The sequence below is a fragment of the Charadrius vociferus genome, unplaced genomic scaffold (genome assembly GCF_000708025.1).
Source record: "Charadrius vociferus isolate BGI_N301 unplaced genomic scaffold, ASM70802v2 scaffold142, whole genome shotgun sequence".
NCBI lineage: Eukaryota > Metazoa > Chordata > Aves > Charadriiformes > Charadriidae > Charadrius > Charadrius vociferus.
Genome location: NW_009647025.1, coordinates 1,308,532 through 1,332,133, shown reverse-complemented (window position 1 = coordinate 1,332,133; position 23,602 = coordinate 1,308,532). Strand labels below are relative to the sequence as shown.

General features: G+C 39.0%; 1 protein-coding gene across 1 annotated transcript in view; it reads right to left on the bottom strand.

Moving 5' to 3' along the window:
- The window catches only part of UTRN (utrophin), a 389,280-nt gene that overhangs the window by 45,880 nt on the left and 319,798 nt on the right, over nt 1–23,602 (bottom strand). Inside the window, 4 exon segments of the mRNA XM_009895523.1 lie at nt 3,415–3,500; nt 12,044–12,245; nt 19,405–19,479; nt 20,467–20,528. Coding sequence (XP_009893825.1) covers nt 3,415–3,500; nt 12,044–12,245; nt 19,405–19,479; nt 20,467–20,528 — 425 coding nt within the window.

Genomic DNA, 23,602 nt, shown 5'->3' with positions numbered 1-23,602 from the left:
AAAATAAAAAATTTGCCAATTGTACAACCAACTACTCCAAGAAGAGCATGCCTCTCTAAAATCACTTCATTTAATCACATCATTTAAGGCATGGTCCATGCTCTGCTAAGGGCTCCAACTGCAACCATACAACTGCCATGCTCAGAGAAGCCTGGGATTGACAATGCCTCAGAAATGCTTAGAAGAAGTATAACTAAAAGGAGAAGCAAATTTCAGGAGCTGGTGTGAGAAAGGGAAAAATCAGAAGGCAGATAATTCAAATTAAGCACCCAGGTTTGGGGGTACTGCTCTTCTTTCCAAGTGATTTATTGTCGTGGTTTCAGTTGGGATACAGTCAACTTTTTTATTAGCAGATGGTATAGTGCTATGTTTTGGATTTGGGATGAGAAATACTATTGGCAGCAAGCTGCTGTTTTCAGTTGTTGCTAGGCAGTCAAGGTCTTTTCTGCTCCTCATATTGCCCTGCCAGCAAGTAGGCTGGGGATACACAAGAAGTCAGGAGGGGACACAGCTGGGACACAGGACCCCAACTGACCAAAGGGATATTCCGTACCATGTGACATCACGCTCAGCATATAAAGCTTGGGGAAGAAGAAGGAAAGGGGGGACATTCAGAATGATGGCATTTGTCTTCCCAAGTAACCGTTACATGTGATGGAGCCCTGCTCTCCTGGCTCAACACCTGCCTGCTGATGGGAAGCAGTGAATGAATTCCTTGTTTTGCTTTGCTTGCTTGCATGGCTTTAACTCCACCTATTAAACTTTCTTTATCTCAACTCATGCATTTTTTTCTCACTTTTACTCCTCCGATTCTCTCCCCCATCCAAACCAGGGGGAGTGAGCAAGCAGCTGTGTGGTTCTAACTGCCAGCTGGGGTTAAGCCACGACACTTATTTTCTTGAAATTACTTTTAGCATTTCCATTATGGTTTTCACCTGAGGATCTGAAAGCTCAGTATCACAGAATCATAGAATACCAGGTTGGAAGGAACCTCAAGCATCACCTGGTCTAACCTTTTTTGGCAAAAGCATGGTCTAGACAAGATGGCCCGGCACCCTGTCCAGCTGAAACTTAAAAGTGTTCAATGTTGGGGAATCCACCACTTCCCTGGGATTATTCCAGTATCTGATGTCATTGTGAAATTGTTTCCTCTTGTGTCCAACCAGACTCTCCCCAGGAGTAACTTGTACATATTACCCCTCCTCTTTTCCATGTGACTCCTTGTAAAAAGGAAGTCTCCATCTTCTTTGTAGCCACCCTTTAAGTACTGGAACATGATGATAAGGTCTCCCCTAAGCCTTCTTTTTCTCAAGGCTGAACAAATCTAATTGGGTCATCCTTTCCTCATATGGCAGGCTTCCCAGTCCTTTGATCAGCTTTGTGGCCCTTCTCTGGACCCCCTCCAGACTGTCCACATCTTTTTTGTATAGTGGGGACCAAAATTGAACACAGTGTTCCAGGTATGACCTGACAAGCACTGAGTAGAGTGGGATAATGACTTTACATCTGCTGGTGATGCCGTTGTTGATGCAACCCAGCATCCTGTTGGCTTTCTTTGCCACTGCAGCATGCTGTTTGCTCATATTGAGATATGAGTGACAGTGAAATAGATATGACAAAATTTCTCTCAACAGTAGATTTTTGTCACACCCTACTAATCATCAAAACAAGCAAGAGAGTTCACACCAAAGATCAGTCTGTGACACAGCCGCTGCCAGACAACCCCAAAACACTGACTGCATAACCACTGCAAGCCAACAACCAGTACTTGACACTGCTGTTTCCTGCCACCTTCTGCAAAATTTCTTTTAGATTGAAGAGTTTTGTTTTGTGATAATTTTATGTTTTTTAAGGACAATACAGCTGACAAAGATATCGAAGCCAGGCCAGAAGTAACAACAACAAGAAGGTTGTCTTTTCTGACGATTAATTCTCTGCTTTGAGAAGACGAGCAACTATTTCAGTTTCAGATGTATTTCAGGTTGAAGTTATGATCACCTGGTGCAGAAGTCTCCTGAGACTTTTTCTGCACTGATTTTTCACGACTTTTCACAGCAATCTTCTGGAAAAAGCTCACCCTGTTAACTTGGGTTATGCAATCTGCTGCCATTTTTATTTTACTACTAGACACAAAGCAACAACATAAAAATGGATCCAGCCTAGTCATTTCCTTGTTCTGCTTCACTGCCTGCATTTGGTAACTGTAAGTATGCCAATTAATTACTGATATCAATTTAATGTGAGTGTATTCCCAGGTTTGGGGTTTTTTTAAACCATCTTTTGGTAGGGTTATCATTCCGTTATCCATAGCCTACCTCCCATACTTTATGAAAGCTTTTTATTTCACACCAAATGGCAGATTACCTCCTGAATTGTCATTACTGAATAAAGGTATGTCTGCCAAGCTCTTTTAGTTATGGACTAATTCACAGATATGTTAAATGACATAAGAAAACTAAAAAAACCAAAGTCTTAATGTGGGCTCAGGTTCAGGTGCCAAAATATGCCCCAATGCGTAACGTACCTGTACTTTCGCTCAATGTTAAGAACCAAGATTACCTACAAATGCTTCTACGGAGAGCAAAAATTGTTGCAGAGCTCCAGTAGTACATAGTAAATTCAGTTTCTGTACATTTTACATGTGCTTCCAAAATGCATTAGGGAACTACTGCAAAGAATAATAATTGTAAAATGGTGTGCCTAATATATAACTGTCCATCACCTAGGATGCTCTTATATAGTGCTTAATCTCTTGTTCTGTATTTTTCAGCGGGCTTTGCCACAAAGTTACTCAATTCTCTTCAGCTCCTGCAATTGTTTTTGTGAAATATTTTTATATTATTTAGTATTTCTCAAGCTTGTGAGGTTACTAAAATCAACATAATTTAAACTTTCATGGTAGAATTCTGGCAGGAAGCGCAGATACCGGAAAACTATTTTCAGAGTTCAGATCAATTTTCTCATAGATCGCAAAATACAATTGCTGGATTTTGATGTATTTCCTTGATTTATCAGACATATCAATCTGTTCCAATCAACACCATCTTGCTTGATTTTTTCCCTAAACAAACCATACACACACACACACACACACAAAAGAGAACAGAATCAATAAAGCAGAATACTTCTCTAGCTTCCACACAGCTACATTCTCCTTTGCTTTTGGGGAGTGCAATACTGTGCATTATGACGATGGATAATTGACATCAGTATTTTCCGGTCAGGATATAAATCCTACTTTCTCCATTGTTACTGATGATAATGAAAAACAACCATTCTATTTCACTTAGAAGAAAACTGTCTTGCTACAGGCATGATAAATGTCTTACTACAAATTTTGCTACAATGTGTATTGTTATTGTACATGACTTAATTATATGATGTGAGCATTTTATAAAATACAGTCTTCCTTACATCTGTATTTCTCTTCCAGAAGGCCCTTAGAAAGAGACATCAAGCCAATTTTCAGGGACTGCACTCGAATTTTTCCAGTTCGGCCACTGAAATGATAAAGATAAGACAATTTAATATAGTTTAATTTTATTTCATTCCAACTCAAGTCTATTCAAAACGCAAAGGCATTGGTGAGTTCTACTTCAAATACACTTCAAATCTCAAAACAAATCAACACTACAAATCACATTAAGAATACTTCCATTACAAAAGCTCAACTCGCCTTCTAAGTGGTTTACATGTCAAAACAGTTCGTATTACTCCAAAAGGGCAGACATTTAGCTCTGTAAAGCTCTCAACATGATTTAATAATGTGGTATACACAGAAAAAATACATGAGCACACAGCAGGAAAGCCTATTACCCAGTGTGAAACACAAGGTCTGCAAAATAAAACCAACTTTTCATAACACAGTAATTCATTCTTTCTTTTTTTTTTTCCATTTCATTTTTGTCTTCTATGTTTAAAATGCTCTGATATACATATGTACCAGGAAATAAACATCCAACCACATGCAGTAATTAAATGATGTGCAGCTACTGTTCTTTTTAAGCAATGTAACTTCAGACTTATCTTGCCGAACATGAAAAAAAAACATAATGCCCAAACCCAAAAAGCCACACATCCAGCCTTAAGCAACTTAAGAACAGATAAGTGGGTACCAAACCAAGTGATTTTAAACCTGCAAGACAAATACTGTTCAAAAACATAAAACCAAAAGCAATAAAACCAGGGTACATAGAAAAGAACAACGTTAAAGTTCAAAAGATCAGTGCAGAAACATATTCCTAAAAGATCTGATGATATCTTCTTTCAAAAACCAAAAAACACCACACAATTTGTCTTTAGATGAGACATGGCAAATAAATCATGACAACAGTAGTTAAATTGCATATATCATACAAAAATCCCTGCATTTAAGGTTAGCTGGGTCCTTCACCAGCAAGTAAGACAATCCTAAAATTAATATCACCCCAAACATTACTTTGGTCCCTTCTGTCATGCAGAAGTGATATATCCTTTAATTATTTTGAGTGGTTATTAGATATCTCTTTCTGTCCTATCCATTCAACATATGGTGTGCTGTCTGATTTACTTCACAAATGTTGTGCTGAATACAAAATTATTAATTTACTCCTGGGAGTAAATTAGCTAAGCGCCTTACAAATATTAATGCATTTGTCTTCACAACCAACACCTAATCTAGTTAGACTAGACAGTATTATCTTCTCTATTCCACAAGCTCAACAGAGATACAGAGAAATTATTGCCAAATTAATCAAAAATACCTATTACTTTTACTACCCATTTTGAAAATCAGGACCCAATTTTCCCGAATGTTATAAAAGTGCCACCTATTTTATGCATTCAAGCTTAGCTTCAAATTACCTCTTTCAATCACAGACACTACATCATTCTGGCATACCTTAGTGTGTAAATGGCTCATTTTGTAACCTTGATAAAAGTTCTTTCACCATTCTTTCCTGTGAAGGGTTGTCTGTGTTTCAACTTTGTATTCAATGGAAAAACAAAGCAGAACATTCATTTGGTTTTGATTTAACTCAGGACTGACTAGAGCATTTGTTTATTAAAGGCAGAAATTCAGAAAAAACTTTGCAGCTAAAAGGTCAGAGCATATATGCGTAGGCTCCAAACTTCTGCAGATTTCTGCAGATTGTTATAAGAACTGTGAAAAACTTCCTTCACACAAAAAGTGTTTCCTCAATAAATTATAAGAATTACAAAGCCTGCAACATCACATTTTTCTAAAACGCAAAATATTTCCCCCCAGCCTCTTCCTTGGAAACAACTAAATATTAGCACTGGAATTATATATACAAGTAAAAAATCCCACACCAAAACCAAACAAAAAACCCTGACCAAACCTACAGACTTTGTAGCATTGACGCTTCCAATTCAATGGCTTAAGTTTTCCCAGCTTAGAGAGTCACAAAACCACTGAGGTTAGGAGGGACCTCTGGAGATCATTTAGACCAATGCTCCTGCTCAATCAGCTAGAGCATGTTGCTCTGGATAGTATGCAGTCACTTTTTAATACCTTCAAGGATGGAGAGTGCACAGCTTCTCTGGGCAACCTATGCCACTGTTGATCACCCTCGCATTAAAAAAAAATAAAAATATCTTTTTCTTGTATGTTCAAGCAGAATTTCCCGTGTTTCGGTTTGTGCCTACTGCCTATTGGCCTGTCACTGGCCCCACTGAGAAAAGCCTGGCTCCATCTTCTCTGCTGCACCCATCGGGTATTTATGCACATTGGTAAGATTCCTCCTGAGACTTCTCTTGTCCAGGTTGAAGAGTCCCGGATCTCTCAGCCTCTCCTGATACATCAGATACTTCACGTCCTTAATCATTGTCATGGTACTTTACCAGACTCACTCTAATTTGTCCATGTCTCTCTTGTCCTGGGGAGCCCAGAACTGGAGCCAGCACTCCAGATATCTCTCATCAGTGCCAAGTAGGGGGGAAGGATCCCCTCCCTTGACCTGCCAGGAATACGTTTCGTAATACAGCCCAAGAGACTGTCAGCCCACTCTGCCCCTTGGTGTCCACCAGGACCCCCCAAGGCCTTTCCTGCAAAGCTGCCTGCCAGCCATTCTTGCCCCAGCCTGTAATGGTTATTCCTCCTCAGGGGGAGGATTTGGCATTTTCCTTCACTGAACTTCATGAGGTTCCTATTGTCCACCTTCCCCAGCCTGTCAAGGTCCCTCTGAATGGCAACACAACCATCTAATTGTGCTGTATGTGCCAACATCTGAAAATCAAGATCTTATAGTGGGAAGGTTCAGGAAATTTTAACGCTTGAATTCATGCAGAATTTATGGGCCAAGTATTTAAAATTAAGTGCCAGCACACTATTCAGATACACTTTACAGCAATACAAGTATGCTTGTCATTACAAAATCAACTGATAAGACCACTTTAAGCAGCTCAGATATTTTTTGCTCAGATCCTAATGAAGGGAAGTATGAACCACTGTAACTCTATAACCGGTTTAGAGCAAACTCACCCATTCTCAGTCAATATAACAGTGAAAGGCAGTACCAAATGGCACATTATTGACCTCTGACCTATCTTCAAGTAAAAAATGGCAAAAAAAAATAGCTGCTTGTCAGAAGCACTGTTCTTGTTTACTAAAGTCCATTTGTCCCTCTGGATATATCTGAGCCCTCTTTCCCCAGGCAATACAAAGTCTAAGGATTCATTGCCCTTTTAATGTGATGCTGACATTATTCTCCTTCCCCAAGCGAACTGGAGTTTTATTGCTTTAGTGGGGAAAAGGAGAGCAAAAAGAGGCAAGGGGAAGGAGGAAATAAAGAAATCCTTGGTTTTGTAGCCGATTCTGTTGTCTGTATATATGCACCAGTCAAGCTGTGCCCAATATGCCTCGGGGATGATCCCCTTGTTGAACCTTCATCCACTGCCAATCAGGAGGTGGCACAGAACCTAGAAGTAAAGCAACTTTTAAACCTGCCAAAATAGGCATTAAAAAAAGGGGACACATCATTGCCAGGCATGTGCATTGAAAGCATACGCTACAGAGAGGACCAGCTTAGTGGGGAGTCAGTTAATTAGATCATTTGGTCAAGGGCATGGGAGGGTACCATGCTACACAGGCAGAGAGGCTGGATTGGGACTGCAGCACATACAACTTTGTTGCATAGTTTGGACTCTCCATCCAAGCAAAGAGCAACAATTCAGCTCTTTCAGAGATGCAACACAGCTGCAGAGAGTAAAAAAGAGCTACTTTTTGTAAAAACTGATGACTGTCACTACCGTACAGTAACATAAGCAACTGAGGAAAAAAACCAGGTGAGCTAGAAATGGCTGCAGTATCAGAACAGAAAGGGAGAATACTTTTATCTTGTGTCTTACTATAGGAAATACTGGAATTACAGGATGCAGGAGAGGGAGGGAAGAACAGGTAACACACAGATAACAGGGGCATGAGCCCCACCTCGTGAGTTTCCTTGCTAATCCCATTACAACTGATCTCCAAACAAATGAAACTTTGATTCCAACCTCACTACTTCAGGCACAAGCTGTGTGGAGCGCTCGGGAATCACATAGTATAGTTTAGCACTACTCGGCCACAGGAACATCTCAGTTGCAAAACAGCATGCTAAATCCCCAAACTAACATTTATCTTTCTGCTCAAACACCTAGGAAATTCAATGACAGACATTCAAGCAGGGTTAAAATTATCTGAAAGTATGTGAAGGAAAATGATTTTAGCGAACTTTCCAAAAACATTCCCTCATATGCAAACTTTATTCCTTTCTCTAAGTAATGTTCTAATACAGTTAGGACCCAAAACCCTTTTGACAGGCAAACACAGTCTACACCATAGTCAAAACAGAGGCTCGTGACACCTGTGAATTATAAATGTACTAATCAGATTTTTGAACATAATAATATGGAACTATTAGTACCGACAATGGTATGCAAGTATTCTGTAGCATCGCGATGGCATAGCCAGACATAATATATAAGCATTTTACCTAAGTACGTGAACAGTGTGAATGCCAAAGGGGCAGTGATGGGCACAGCTGCACACAGGAGTTAGCCAGATAACAAAAAGTTGCCAGACAGAGGACAAGATCAAGTACAAGAGATTGCGAACAGGAGTACACAATAAGGATGAGTGGGAAATCAACAGAAAACAAGATAAGCAATATCAAGTCCAGAGGAAACCTATGTCCCCCAAGGGAGGCAGGCAGGCAACAGCATGAAAATGTCAGGCACTAGCAACAAAAACTGGAGAAGTAAGAAGATGAGCCCCCTTCAGTTCTGACTTCTGTCAAAGAGCTCTCAAGCCTGGTCAGTTTTGACACCCCAATTAAGGACTACCAAGGACGGTAGCTATCAGTTACCCACACGACCCAGCAACAGGAGGCAGCCTGGCAGCTCTCTGAAGGTCCCCACAGGTACCTCCCCCTGATCAACCGCAGCAGAGTCAAAGGAGCTCATTTTCCTGCCCTACAGGGCGCCAAGTCCTTCCTAGAGCACTTCTTACTACTACCACAGCCTTCCAAGCTGCTCCCACAGAGTCCTCTATGAATCAAGACAGCGATCATTAACACAGGGAATGCAACTGGAGCACACGCAGAAAATTTCTGCCAGCTACTGTCAAAACCAGGGCATAAAGTTAAGGCTGATTGAACAGGTCTCTCATCCTTCTCATTCCTCAGAAGTCCAGATTTTGCTGAACTTAACATGCTGGTAAGGCCTGGGATATTAACTCTACCTGGCGTTAGAATTTGCCAGGTGTGTAAGTGCAACAATAAAGAACAAAGTTTTAATTCTTCAGGGGAAGCCTGGTCCATAATGATTGTAAATGACAGCTTTGATCATGTAGAAAAGGTTAGCATACGTGCAATACCATAGATATCCTTCTTAGACCAATGCACCAAAGAAATTAAATTTTAAAGAATGCATTATCAAAAGTATCCTAACATCACAAAAATCAAGAACATTTAAAAGTTGAAATACAAGAAGTCAGATAAATGTTGCAAGACTTTAAAAACAGTGCTTGTGAAAGTTTCTGGACATTTGGTAGTTTTGATTGAAATAATGAGTCATCGCCCACAATTAGTACATGTATTCTATATCATGTATGATAGACTTCAAAATACCCAAACCAACTCATTTCAAGGGGTGTTGAGTTATTCCTTTAGTACTGAAAGTTGTCAGTCCATTTCATATAAATGACTTTTGGAGATTTTAGCAAATTTGACAGTATATAGTCCAGAACAACAATCACGAGCTATTTTGGATGTTTTAAATACAGGCCTGGCCAAATGATTTCATAGAACTTCACAGCTCTCATTGTAAAATGCAATGTGTTTATTTATAATTACATTAAAAAAACCCCAAATCTCTGGACTAACAAAAACAAGGAACTTTAACTTGGCAAAATGTTTACAGGGCAGATGTTGCTGCCTGGAACCACCTTTGAGTCCTTGAAGAAGTAAAAATCACGGAGTAAACTTAATGTTTCTCTCCTCTACTCAGCTTGAAGAATGAATCATTCCTGATGTGTCAGAAAATACCAGAACACAAAGGACTTGCCTACTATTTCTAAAAATAAATTGGTCCTTTTTAAGGGCCAAAGACATCTGTAGGTAGGTCTGAAGAACTACCCAGTTTGCCATCAATCTGTGAATCGGTAATTAAATCTCAGGTTAATAGCATGTGACTAACAGATGCTTTTTGTAGGCAGTTTAACGATTTGAAACATTGTATATGCATAACACCAGTGCAATAAACAATGGAAATGCCAAGACACAAATTAGTTCTTTCCTAAAGGCCAATTAAAAAGTTTTTTTCTAAAGGCCAAATAAAAAAAAAAAAAAAAAAAAAAGGCAGCTCAAAATTGGTGCCTGTTCTTTCAGCCTTTTTTTTTTTCTGGAGTGGATTAGAAAGGGGAGCACGGAACCATACTGTAAAAGGTAATTTTATCTCAGAAAACCTTCATCCTCCATTTTTCAAAGTTCTACTGAAGATTAAACTCTTTCATCAGCTTGAAGAATTACCTACACTAAAGCTTTCAACATAATAATTAAGGGGAAAAGTTATAGAAAGAAAGGTTTGTTGCTCACTACGTGCATTTTAAATATGAACAGATTAAACAACTGACTTCTAACTGAAGTTTATGCAGCAAAGGTAAGTTGAAGAAAATATAATGGATTTGTGATCAATTTGAAAAAAAATTAAGTCTTATTCTAAATAACCAGTAACATTTAAGTCAAGCAACCCACTTGATCTACTGCTCTATTTGCAAGTGATCTGTTTATTCACCGATAATACAGAGCTCTGCAAAATAAGAATAATTGCAGGAAGAAGTCCCAGTCATTATTTGATGGGCTCTCCAATTTTCCAGCAGTAATGATAAGAAGTCCAACTGACAGACATGTCGTAATATTAAACAGCAATATTTGAATGCCAAAGCATAATAGGTAGCCAGCAAATAAATGATAAATGGTCGTACTCTGTTCCCTCATTCCCTCTCCCCTACCACAATATTTAAAATAAAAATAAAATAAAATATTCACAAAGTATAGGACTACTGGTTTGTAATCCTCTGGGGGGAAAAAAGGCAAAAAGGTATGAACTGTTAGAATTTGGCGTTGATTAAGTGAGTGAACATAGTGAAGATAATGCATACATCAAGAAGTAACAGCTCTCTTCTGCAAAGCCAGGTATAAGAATTTCTATCAATACTCAAGAAATACTTTTGCTCTTTCCATCTTCAACTGGGGAGAAAGGGAAGAACTTTGCTAACCAACTTCGTGCAGCTTAGAACTTCTGATCTGTAACTCTGTGTATAACTCTGAACTAAAGCACAATTCAGTTAGACACACTGAAGCGACCACCCCATGTATTGCACTACTGTGTCTTTAGTCAGCTCCAGAAGAGTTCTGAAATGCCCTTGTTGAAGCAATGTAAGGAGATACATTATAGAGAATGGAGGGGATGATAGAAATCAAGTCTATTGCCAGTTTTTACTACAGAAGGGAAACAAGAACAGTAAACACCACTAAGAAAAGTAAGCAACAAACTCACAACTCAAAAGCACAACTAAACAAAAACATAGTGATCGCAGGTCATGCAGGCTGACATAGTGCGGGGCAGGGCAGAGAAGTCAGAGTTCAACATTCAGCAGAAGAAAGAAGTGTCTAGGGGCTCAGAAAGGACTGGCCAAAACCACAAGAGCTACTGGAGTGGACTTTTTCATGCCTTCTAAGACTCAGTGCTTTCTCTGGAAATAGCAGACGTACATTTAAATAAACCCACAAGTTATTACTATAAGCATCCTGAAGCATTCTTGAGGAAGACTCACAATCCACCAGGGAAATACAGCTCTGCTGGCAGGACCAGGGCAGATGGATCATATAGCACCGGCACTCAGAAGTGACACAAGGCAGGACCTGCATGCACTGGAAGTGAGTCGGGACCAGGACACCGCTGAGTCTCCAGAAGCAGAGAGGCTTTCGTGCTGAGATCAAAACAATCCCCACTGGATTCAGGACAGGGAGCTCAGCCGGGATTACCGCATGCAAGTAACTAAGTGTGAAGTAAATAACAAAACTGTGCCCACCTGTGGCAGAAATAGGATCCGGTACAAACAGAAAACAAGCTGGGCAATTTGGAACACTTAGAGTAGGAACACAGCTAAAGCAGCGTATTCAATTCTCTACTCACATACACATTTCCTGAAACTCTTTCAATGTTTCTTTGCTAAGCAGCGTAACGCTAGTTCAGTGTATCTGAGCAGGACAGCGTAAGAAACACGTCATTTCAAGCAATTACACTTTCACTACTGAGTCAAAATTATCAAAAGATATGACTTTTTATTAAAGAACTTCTGAAGGCTTTATCATTTTTCTATTATCATGAACTTTTCCTGAAGAAAGTAACTCAGAAAAAATATACAACAGTCCTATATGTCTAGCATTTTTGATAAGTCAACATGTGCAAAAATTACCAATTCTGTCTCCATGGTTTATACTTTGTTAATACAACATTAAATTCCTGGAATACACACTGTGAATAAAGACTTGTTACTTACCTATCATATACGTTGAGTAGCCAGTTCAGACACATGTCTACGCAGAGAGGAACATTCACCATATCTTTGTGTTTCTCTTCAAGCCCACTGTAGATGGTAGTGAGACAGCTGATCACGTCCTGGACACCAATCAGCTGGTCATTTTGACTCAACTTGTGCTGTTTGAAAACTTCACTTGTTGTGTTCAGGTCCAACAGGTCCACTAACAACAGGTGATTAAAAAAAAAAAAAAAAAAAAGGCGTGAAAGGCATGAATACAGATGCCCAAGCATAGCATTCACAATACTTGTTCATGTGCAAATGCTGCAGACAATTTGCCAAGAAGTAGCTTTCATTTAGTAACATTATAGTGAAAAATTGTCCTCGGTGAGAAGCCGACAGCATTTCGATACTATATATTTAAAAAAACAGAATCAACAAGAACACCGTAGTGACACTGCACAGCTCGGAAGAACGTTTAAAAAGCCGCTGAAGTAGTCGGCGTAATTAGAGGATCTTAACTTCAGATGTACACACACTGGGAGACCACCAGGCTTAGAGGATTCTTCACATTTACCATAAAGCAGAAAGCCATTAAATGACTATCACTTTTGATTAAATGTAAAGGAAAGCAAATTCTTAGGTAACAATGTTCTCCTAAATGCAGCAGGAGTGTACTGAGGCCTGATGAACTGAACAGCAGTTGCTAAATCAAGGTTTAAAAGAAAGCAGGGGAGACACAGGGAGATTATTTATTGCATTCTTCCAGAACACAAAAACTCTACACTTTCATGAAAAGTATTTTGATCTCTGTTGCATGCATTCTATAAGGAGCTGGTGATGCTACGGATATCCTAGATGTGACAAGGGTTTTGTCCCCAAAACCACAGAAACGTGATTGCAATTGTGAAAATCTGGGGTTTGCATGGTGAAAATAAAAAGCTGTCAATAAGCCCTTTTAATTCCTTTTGCAAAACAAGGTGGAAAAGAGGAAACATTTTGGTGTAAAAGAAGGAAAAATAATGTAAGTCAAAGGGTGGTATAATCCCCAGTGACATTTTTTGTCAGAAGTGAGGGCTTTAGCAAAAAACATATTTGCAACATATCAGTATGCTCGCTACAGTGTACATAACATGAAGTTGAAGTACACTCTGAGCTCACGCAGAGCTCTTTCTGGAGAGCCAGTAACACATTTACACTATACATGTCATCTCTCAAAGGAAATGAAACATGACAATCTTCAGATGTGTTGTAAATTGCTCTGCACCGATAATGTTAAATAAGGACCCCATTCTGAGCAAATGTCTCAGCAAATCAGGTAAGTCTAGCTTGAGCTGGAAAATAAATACAGCAGAAAAGAGCAGGAGCAAGACAACACTAACCACTACGAGCAATTCTGTCAAGAACTCAACGAGCATCTATCAAAAGATAAGGCTATAGGCCAAAAGAAGGTTACATTCCCAATCCCATTTCCTCAATCTACCCTTCATAGCATTACTGTATAATGAGAAACAGTACCTCATAGCCCTTACTTTTTTACTCCCGCACTGACATCCGTACATTCTGTTCTAACTTTACAGGGGGGTTATGTTTGTTTGCTTTTTACTTTCTTTTTCTTTTTTTCTCAAGGCTCATCTCTTGGGCTTGCAAACAAATGCGAGCCATGTATTTACCAAACAGGCAGACTGCTAATTGCAGCAAAACACCTCACCACTTGTTTGACCTGAGGTAGCCAAAGCATTTGGCACTACACTGCAGCATAATCTTCTACAGTAGTTGGAAAATATGTAATACACTGGAAAAGGCTCACAGGCATATTTAAAAACAAAACACAAAGCGCACATTAAAAAAACCCACACTACACCACAATGCAACACAGACTATTGGATTGGAGTGAGGGGGGTAAAGCCAGGTGCAAAACTGTAACATGTTACCCAACCACATAAATATTGCACTAAGGAGAGATGGCCACTTTTCATGCTTTTCCTTCATGACTTACAGGGGGAGGAAAAAAAAAAAACAACCTCAAAATTATTGCAATCAGTTTGGCAGTGGTATTTTATTCAACATGTTTTTATAATGTACTTAAATGTTGGCTAAAAGTAGGTAAGCAGCTTCCTAAAACAGCCTGACAGCACCCAAAACCTGCCCTTTTTAAAGCCAGTGAAAACTTGGAATCCTTTGGAATGCCAAAAAGTTGTAGCTTTGGGGCTTGGCTTAGCATAACCATCCTCGCAATGAAAACGGCAATTCAACAGATGCTGGAGTAAGCCTGCTAACTTCACATCTTGATCTGCTGGCATTAAAATCTCACATTCACATTTCTAGAGGGGATTGGGAGAGGTACTTTCAGCATTTTCATACTAAAAGGAAACTCTGCTGTTGCACTAATGTAAATTGAGCAAAACTTACACTTTTGGATGACACCATTCATGGAGGACAACCAGAGGAAATTAGTTCCATCCCTGATTACTTCAGTACTCAGCGGGCTGAATGAACTTTGGGTACAGGCAGTTACCCTGCCATGGTAAGGTGTACCTACCAGCAGGACCCCTGGATTGGGCTGATGTAAAGAGGGATTAGTTTCTCATTACATTTCATTTCTGAAAGTTTTCAGATAAACTATGCTTATGCAGATGGGGAAAAGCTAACCTGAGACTCAGATGCCATTGCTGGCATGAAGCCTACTGTACAGAGCTTTTAGTGCATTTTTGCTGTAACGTTCTGCATCTGCTCAAACACGCTGAACGACCAATCCTGCTGTTAACCGACAAATGGACACAAGGGTCATTTCTTTCCTTTCTGCAGCGAGGAGACTTTCCCAAAGGAAAACTATAAACAGAAACCACGTCATTCAAGCAGTTCTGAGAGATTGACTCAGGAGCAAGTAAAGACATGCAGCTGCTAATGGCAAATTTGAGGCTGCTGTAACGCCACAGCAAATAGGGAGGTATTGATATGGAGCTTTTGTATTAGAAAGACCTTGTAAATGATAGCAGTTCCAGCAAAAGACTGGATGGCTGAGGGAAATCTACATGGCTCTTGCTTTTAGTCTGGTGTGCCTTAATGTTCGTTCCTTAACCTTGTGCGGTTGATATTCCTATTAGCATTCTTAAATTTTAAATCACCTAGAGGAGCTCAGTGACAGAAACTCTGAATACACATCGTTGTTTTGTTCCTTTTTTCCCCTTCCAGTACTACACTTCAGTATCTGGGGCAATATCATTTCTTGAAAACGAGTTAAAGTATGCTGCACAAGAATAAAATATTATAGTCAGGGCCAGGTGTTGCATAGCTGCCCAGTACAACTGCAACACAGGATACTCTCTCTGGCCCCATTCTTCTTCTGCTACAGTGGAAAAGTGCGCTCAGTATGCCTGCCTCACATCATCCGAGACCGAGAAGCTAATCAAGAATGTCCTCTTTCCAACCTGCAACCTTCCTCAGCTTCCTGCAAAATAAATACACGCAGGTACACACACACATATATTAGTCTCTGCAGGAATCTACCTTCCAAAAAACAGAACAAGATGAAACATGACTCTGCTTGCCCACTTCTAGAAGGAGGTAGGGGGAGTGGGAGGGAAAAACTTCCCCAGAACCCTGGGTTTTTTGACACTTACTGAGGAAAGACTTAGAAGAGAGATTTGGCATCAAAAAGTTTTCCAAAGTACAGTTCTCAAATTACACACCCCCAAACCTGCTTGTATAGCACTAATACTCTGTTCCCAGTCCTCACTACAAAGTCAAAATCTATCAGGTGCAAGATGGACTGTGCATCCCACTTCAGCTCTGCCCTTGGAGTTCTCACCAAAAAGGCCTTTGCAGTTATACACACACTGCGGCTATGACAGCAATTTCTCACATTTTACAGTGATCTCATTTTTGAGTTAATTTTTTTTTTTTTGACATTTTCTTTGCCTTAGCACATAAGCCTTTCTGAAGCATTCTACATCCAAACACCTTTAAAAACCATCCACAGTTAAAATTACAGGAAATGCAATGGCAGACTAAAGCAATTCAGACCAGAGAACCAACGGCAGGGGCATAGAAGATGACCTCCTACCTTAAAACAAAACCACCACCAAAAAAAAGAGTCAAGAAAAGAATTCTAGATAGGCTCAACCACTCTTCCCTTCTTCAGAGAGGAGGTGTTAGTACATGCTGTGTTTCGGATATCCCAGCAATCATTCACAGGACAGAAACAGGCCAAAAATCATCAGAGTCAAATGCAATTTGACCTGTTCCCTGGCAAGAAATAATCTGCTGCTAAGCAAACAATGACAAAAAGAACAGTATTTTCCTGACAAAAGGAACACATCTTTTTGAAGGTAGTCTTAAAATTATGCCAGATCATAACGAGTTCCTGTTCATGGGCAGAAAATTCTTGTAGCATTTAGCTTTCTGCATAATCTGTAATGACTTTCTTAAAAACCCACAATGTTGTGTTCTCACAAATTACACCAACCCTTGGTCAAATATGTGCATGTAATAAAGATTTTTTTGGCTGTTATCTCCTCCCATGAGACAGAGATGGAGCAAGAAAACGGTTTCATAAATAATGAGGCAGATTTGATCTATAGACATGATAGCTTTACTCCTGGCTCTTTCAAACTGAAATCTTCTCCGTACTTCTTACTTCTTCCTTCTGTCCTCTTTCCACCTCCCCCCCTGAAATGGAGACAATATTCACTTTGATAGAAGGATACTTTTGAAATCTGCGAATGAGGAGAGCTAACCATTGCAGTTATTACAAAAATTGATATATTTTGCAGTAAAAGCACGAGCAGGAAGTATGATCATCCTCAAAGCCTATTAGAAGTAATGAAAGTGAAGTTTGTTCTATACAGGTCGCTAGACAATTGTATGACTGTCAGAAACAGGCAGCGTGATTAGCATCCATTATGTGCAGTCTGTATTTTTGTCTTCCCTGGGGAGCAGCATGCACAAGGAGAATTTTACTTTGCTTTCTTGTTTCTTGCTTTGCTATTGGTTTTCAGGTACATGTTGATGCATACTTTGTAACCAGCACACTGATAAGCAGAAAGCTCATGATGCTCTTTAGTCTTGCTGGGAGATGAAACTATAGTCTTGGGCGAGTCCATATCTCTTGCACAGAGAAGCCCTAGGCTGTGCCAAAGCAATACAGGTTTTCTTTCAATACCATCAAACAATCTTGCAAAAGACAGGTTCTGCTTTTTCCCAAATGTAAGACCTTGAACCCACGATCTCGAACTTGATTTGAAACTCTGTGAGAAGCCAGCATAGCAGATAAAGAAGTGGCGAGAGGTACTCCCAAGAGCTTGTGCTGTTGCATAGATGCACTCTAGCATTCTGGAGTAGCTTGTCACCATCTCAGGCACAGCTTCATTTGGTATAATACATATCTGAAGCACAGCCAAGAAGCTACTGCCAAGATCAGGCTGCTGTCTTCTAGGGTGGAAAGAAAACTAACCACCTGGAGGGCAGGAAGGAATCCCTCTTTGCGCAACTCCTTCCTTCCTCGCATCTTTAGGATGGCTTTGTCCCTCTTGTGCTCCTACTTAGACTGCAGTACTGTACACCCTTCAGGGCTGAAAAGTCCTTCCAACGCAAGGACTCCTGAGTTTAAACAAGAAAATTCACTAATGTTGTGTAACGTTTTTATACCAGCTGTTGCCAAAACCTTTTGAAAGGTCTAAAATCTGGGACTTTCACACTCATCCACAACCCACATCTCTTTCCAAAATTGTCAAGTTGCCATTTTTTTTCTGCTTCACCCTGTTTTCTTTCTGGTATATCTGTGGCTTTATGTATTTTCTTTTCCTTTCATAGTCCTAATAATTTCTAAAATCCATATTCTCATCATCTCAACAACAGAATTTTTTGCACTCCTTTCTTTTTTGTACACCTTAATCTCCAGCTCTGTTTCTGATAGTTTTCTTCCACACAGTTTTCTCTGCCTTCTCACAAAATCTCGCTTCCTTCCAAGCCTTTTGTCCTTGTCTTCATGTGTCCTGCCCCTCTCTATGACGTAAACCATTTCTGTATTACATTAAACTATTAATTCAATCCGATTTCTCTAAAATAAACATTGAGCAGTTACAAGCTAGCTCAGATCCCCCTTGAAAGTACCATATATTCTTTTTATCATCCTGATTCTCAAGAATAATGCAGAAATACCAGTGACAGGATGACTCCAAAGAGTACTCTTGATTTTGCTTTGCCCAGGAGACTCAGGTGAGAGTCCAAAATTCCAGTGTGATACTTGCTGTGTGAATTGGAGAAGTCCTGAGTCCGGAGGACAGGACAAGACCTCCTGATATCTCAGTTCTGCGGATGCTAAACTTTGAACGTGGTAGTCATGCAACTTGCCATTGAATTAAACCATAATTGTGATATAATGTCAAACGCTTTCTTAAAAATCTAGTGATCTAGAGATACAGACATGAACCTTGGAAATGAGTAGTTTAGACAGTTGAGCCTACTCAGTAGGCACCTGTCCTTTACTGCTGATGAAATCTATGTGTTTTTCAGAGTGGACTGTGACTGAATTATTAGATTGCTTAAGAACAAGGATAAACGTCAACACAGGTCTGGGCAGAAGAACCAATATCCATACGAAACACGTGTTTATTTCCTGTCTAATTCTAAGACCCTTCCCCACACTTCCAATATATACATACATACTATTATTGCTAATAATAATTAGTTTGTTTAGTCAGAGTAGCTTTTTGTGATTAAAATGTACAGTAATACCAACTACCATAAACGACCATATAGATGTGTACTCTTTCCTTGCTAATAATAATTAGTTTGTTTAGTCAGAGTAGCTTTTTGTGATTAAAATGTACAGTAATACCAACTACAATAAACGACCATATAGATGTGTACTCTTTCCCCTCATTCTTTGGGCAGCCTGAATGCCTCCTTAACTGGAATTCACACAAAAAGATATTCTTGCTGTGAGGAAGGAACATTTTCAAAGTTATCTAGCAGCAGTAAACACACAAAAAAACCCCAGGATAAAACTCTAAAAATATAATATCTGAGTTTATGTCAAAGGTCAGGATTGTACCTCACATCATGCCACGCTGGTTTGCATCAGGAACAGCATGCAATAGTCAAGAGGCTCAATATTTATTTTCCTATCACTTCTCAAAGTACTCTAAGTGGGCATACCATTTCAACTTACCTGCTGCACCACTTTTTTTCATTAATTTATTTTGTTCATTTGCAATAATGACACCTACTATTAGGAATTCTTCCTGCCATTTTTTTGGTTGACATTCTGTCAAGGATCTTTCCGGTCCCTTGTTAAACTTTTATGTCATTAGGCTTAAGCTGACCCTCCCTTCCCCAAGTATTGTTGAGAAACAATTTGTCTCGAAGGCCAAACTCACAGCACAGTGCTTTTTGCAGTCTTCGGATTTTGATGGCTGTACGGTAAGCTGAGAAGCGTACGTTGTTCAAGTCAGCTGAAATAGCAGAAACAGAAACGTGAGCAGCCTTAAAAAGAGAGTCCATAAGTTTCCTTTACATATAAATTTTCATATTTTGGAAAAAGTCTTGTATCCCTTTCCTTCTCTACAATGAGTTAATAGCCTATATCAGAAAAAATAAACCCAAGAATTTGGGACCTCAGTCCAATCCACCTGCAGGGAAAGCCTCCTGACTCTGGCAGTCCAGGGCCTTCAGAGATTGGTGCACCAGAAAGCCTGTCACTATCTTAGCACATGTAATACATATACTTATAATTGGGTTTCACATAGATATTATGCAGTGTGAAGTAGTTTCCAGACAAGTGCTTAAATGCGGTATATTTCCCAAATAATTTACAACTCCATCAGACAACATACAAGAAAAACAGGTCAGCAAAGGTCACAGTAACAGAGAAAAAAATGACTTTTAAAGCCATAATTTCTATGCAATGACTTTGTAAATAGTGTTTTGAAAGGGACAATCAGGTAGCCATAAGCTCTATTTTAGAAACTGATAGGTATAGTAACATTTTTCCTTATTTAACAGCATTTGATAGGTATAGTAACATTTTTCCTTATTTAACAGCATTTTACCCTTTCGCTCCCTAGAAAGGGAGATTTCACAGTAAATCTAGATGTTAGCAGAGCATGTTGAACTAGTGGTACTCTAAGATGGTCTAGCCTTTAATGATAGCGCAGCTGCTCTGATTTATTACAAAAATTAGTTCCCTGCAGACTGGCATCCTGCTTTAAACATGCAGGCACCCTGCATCATTGGACAACCCCTTGTGGATTGAAAAGAAATAAACAAGATACTACATTAAAGCATAGAGTCAGAGCATATTGTTCAGAATTAAAATTACTGAAAGGCAATAAACACGACATGGATAAAGGCAGCAGGTTTCTTGCAAAGTGTGTCTCATCACAGGCTTTTACTTATGGAATGAACATCACGTAATGGTTTATTTTAAGACATGCACTCACCTAAGGACTGGAAAAGATCAGTCATTTTAGGATGATCCCAACAGGTTGTCTGTGTCTCATGACTACAAAGGAATGAGGTAATCAAAGTTTCAGGCAACACACATACACACACAATGCAAAGGACAAAAAACCCTGATTTTTTGTGTTTTAAGTGGCAAGAAATCCCTCAGCTCTTTAAATAAAATACATGATCTGTGCCGCTCAGCTCCTTGATTTTTTAAATCAAAGTAAGTTAGATGATAGCCCACCCATCTTTAACAGTATTTACTTTTGATTCTAAGTGTGACTGTATCAGTTGAACTCTGATTCTGAAGCTAAGATGTATACTAATAAGTTAAAAAAGCAAAACTTCCTGCAGCTGTAGCACAACAAAAATATTTGTAAAAACACTTAACAATAAAAAGCATTGAGTATCTGAACACATGTATCAGAACACATACAACAATCCTAAACGTTACCTGTAATGCATGGAAAGGCTGATCACACTTCACATACCCGATCAACAGCTATCTTCATTTAGGGGGTTTGTTCTACACTAGATCTCACAGAACAGAGACAGGCAGCATCACTTAAACACACCGTTTAGCACTGCTGCTTCTATTCACCAAAGTTTCAGGTATGGAGCCACAGGGATCAAAATGTATATTATGTCAAGTCTACCAAAATCTCCAATTCCCTTCTACAAGCCACATCTTACTTGTATTTACAAATATTAATTGTTGGAATGATGGCACATTCTTGTCTCACAAAATATTCGCATTTGAATTAGATTTGCAAGAAAATTAATTAGAGAAGCTGTGTTAAAACGATCATAGCACTCCTTTAAAAAGTTAATAATGAAAATGAAATTATGCTAGGTTAGCAAATCTAACAATAATGAGCAGAGAATACCACTAATTTCACCTTTGTTTGTATTTAAAAATTGTTAATGCGCACACCTTTTTTTTTTTTTTTTTTTAACATATAGGTGTGCTTAGTTGTAAACAATGACTTTAAATGGCACTTTGCCCTTAAATGTAGCACACTGTATCTTCAGCTGGTATTAATGGTTGTACCTCAGTGGGTGCACAATAATTTATCAGCATTGATTTCCCCTCCACCACCCCCTATTGAGGAACCAACCAAAAATGAATCCTTTTCTCCTAAGTGATGCAAAAAATTGGGACAGAAGATCCCTGCTGCAAAGAGCTACAGGGACAGGACAGGGACCACAAAGGTGATACAGACTCCAAACAAAGTAAGTGCCGAGGGCACTTCTTTACATTACCTTTCCAGATACACTAATGGTAAGTGCATGCACTGGGTCTCTGTCTGGACAGGGGTCATGGTCCTCACTTTACATTCTGTACACCAGTGTGACCTTTCCAGCTTTGAGTCTGGTCTAGGTCTCCAGAGTCGCCTTCTCTCTGTCACTAGGCTTAACTCTCTCTGCCATGAGTCTCATTTATTTATCTGTCACCATCACAACTTTGTGAGGTGTTTTTCATGGAAATTCACAGACAAAATGTGTATTTCCTACTAATACAGTAGGTATAAATTCTCTTTTCCTTCTTTGTGATTATTGCCCAGTAGACAACTGAAAGGAGGGAAAAGCCCTGAACGTAGTTACGTTTAAACAAGAGAGATTTATACAACACAAAATCAAAACAACATCTTCTGCTAGACCTTGACTGACTCTGAAATACTATACTAAACCAATTCAGAACACTGAAGTACATCTTTACATCTGAACACATTTTTCCTGAACTAAAACTTCTATTTGGTTTCAGTTTGATAATAATATCACATGAATTACGTTCATGTCTCAGATTCTAAATGAGGTGGTCTGCTATGCTGAACTCCAAAGCAAAGGCGTACCAGTATCTATATCAGTGGTTTTGCAGTTTCTAGAAAGATACTTTTTAAACAGCACTATGTTTATCCTTGTCCAGAAAAGTCATTTCAAAAACAAGAAGCTTGACAATTATTTCCCTGGAAGGGGCACACCAATAAACCATCATGAAGCCAATGACAACAAAAAAGGATGTATCTGGGTTTGGGGCTATGCCAAGGCAAAGGCAACAGACTGTCCAGCATTCTCAAAAACCCCAATATAAAAAAACCTACAGTATATTACAAAGAAGAACATACACAGCTTCAGCAACAGGAAAAGAAAATATAATATAATGGTTCAGACTGATCAATTTTTTAATAACCTCAAAACTAGTCCTGGAGCTGCCAAATATTTGCACTATCATGCTAAGGGGGATGCCACCATTATCATGTTGACAATTTAGAATTGATTTCTGTTGATAAAACCCATTGTGACTGCCCACAGAAACAGATCCAATATGTGATCAGTTTAATAAAACTTGTTTTAAGGAAACTGCTTTAGCCCAACTCCCCTGACCAAGAAATGCCCCTCCGCCCAAACAAAACCAAAAAAACCCAAACAAGACTGGTGATTTTACTGTTGACATCATAAGTGAAAAGGTTCTCTTCAGATTTTCTGAGAAAAGACTCTTAAATAAAACACCTTCAAACTTCTATGTTAAAAGTAAAGGTAGGTGGCAGTACTGTGACAGAAACTTTAAATATATGTATCTATAAAAATACAATTCACTCTATTTTAAATGCTGGAATATTAGTGCAAACACTGCATGTAAACAACATGCAATTTACCTGATTCAAATCCTGTTTACTGATTTAGAAACCATCATGTTAAAATTAGTTGTGAAGGTAAGAACTTTGCTGAATTCCAGCCTTTGTTTCTCAGTTCACTATTTTCTGGCATTAAAAAATATGTTTCCATGAAGAAATCCATTTCTTACTTGTGGGATGCTGCAAGGATCTCACCTGGGAAGTGCTGCAGAAGTGCAAAGGTTTATTAGCAGCAAATGCCTCTCTACTCAAATAATGGATCACCAGCAAAAGTTGATTTTAAATTCTTTTTTTTCTCGTAACATAGTGTTAAATTTTTCCAGGCCCAGAGACCTCTTCTCTTTTTTTATTTTTTTTTTAAGAAGAAAAAAAATAGTTAATTAATTGGATAAGTCCTTGCTTTCCCCTCCCTCCCGAAATATCCTGATATACTCCAGTACGCATCTGTTATGCTTAATTAGGATGTGGGCAGATCTAATTGTAATTTATAGAGTCC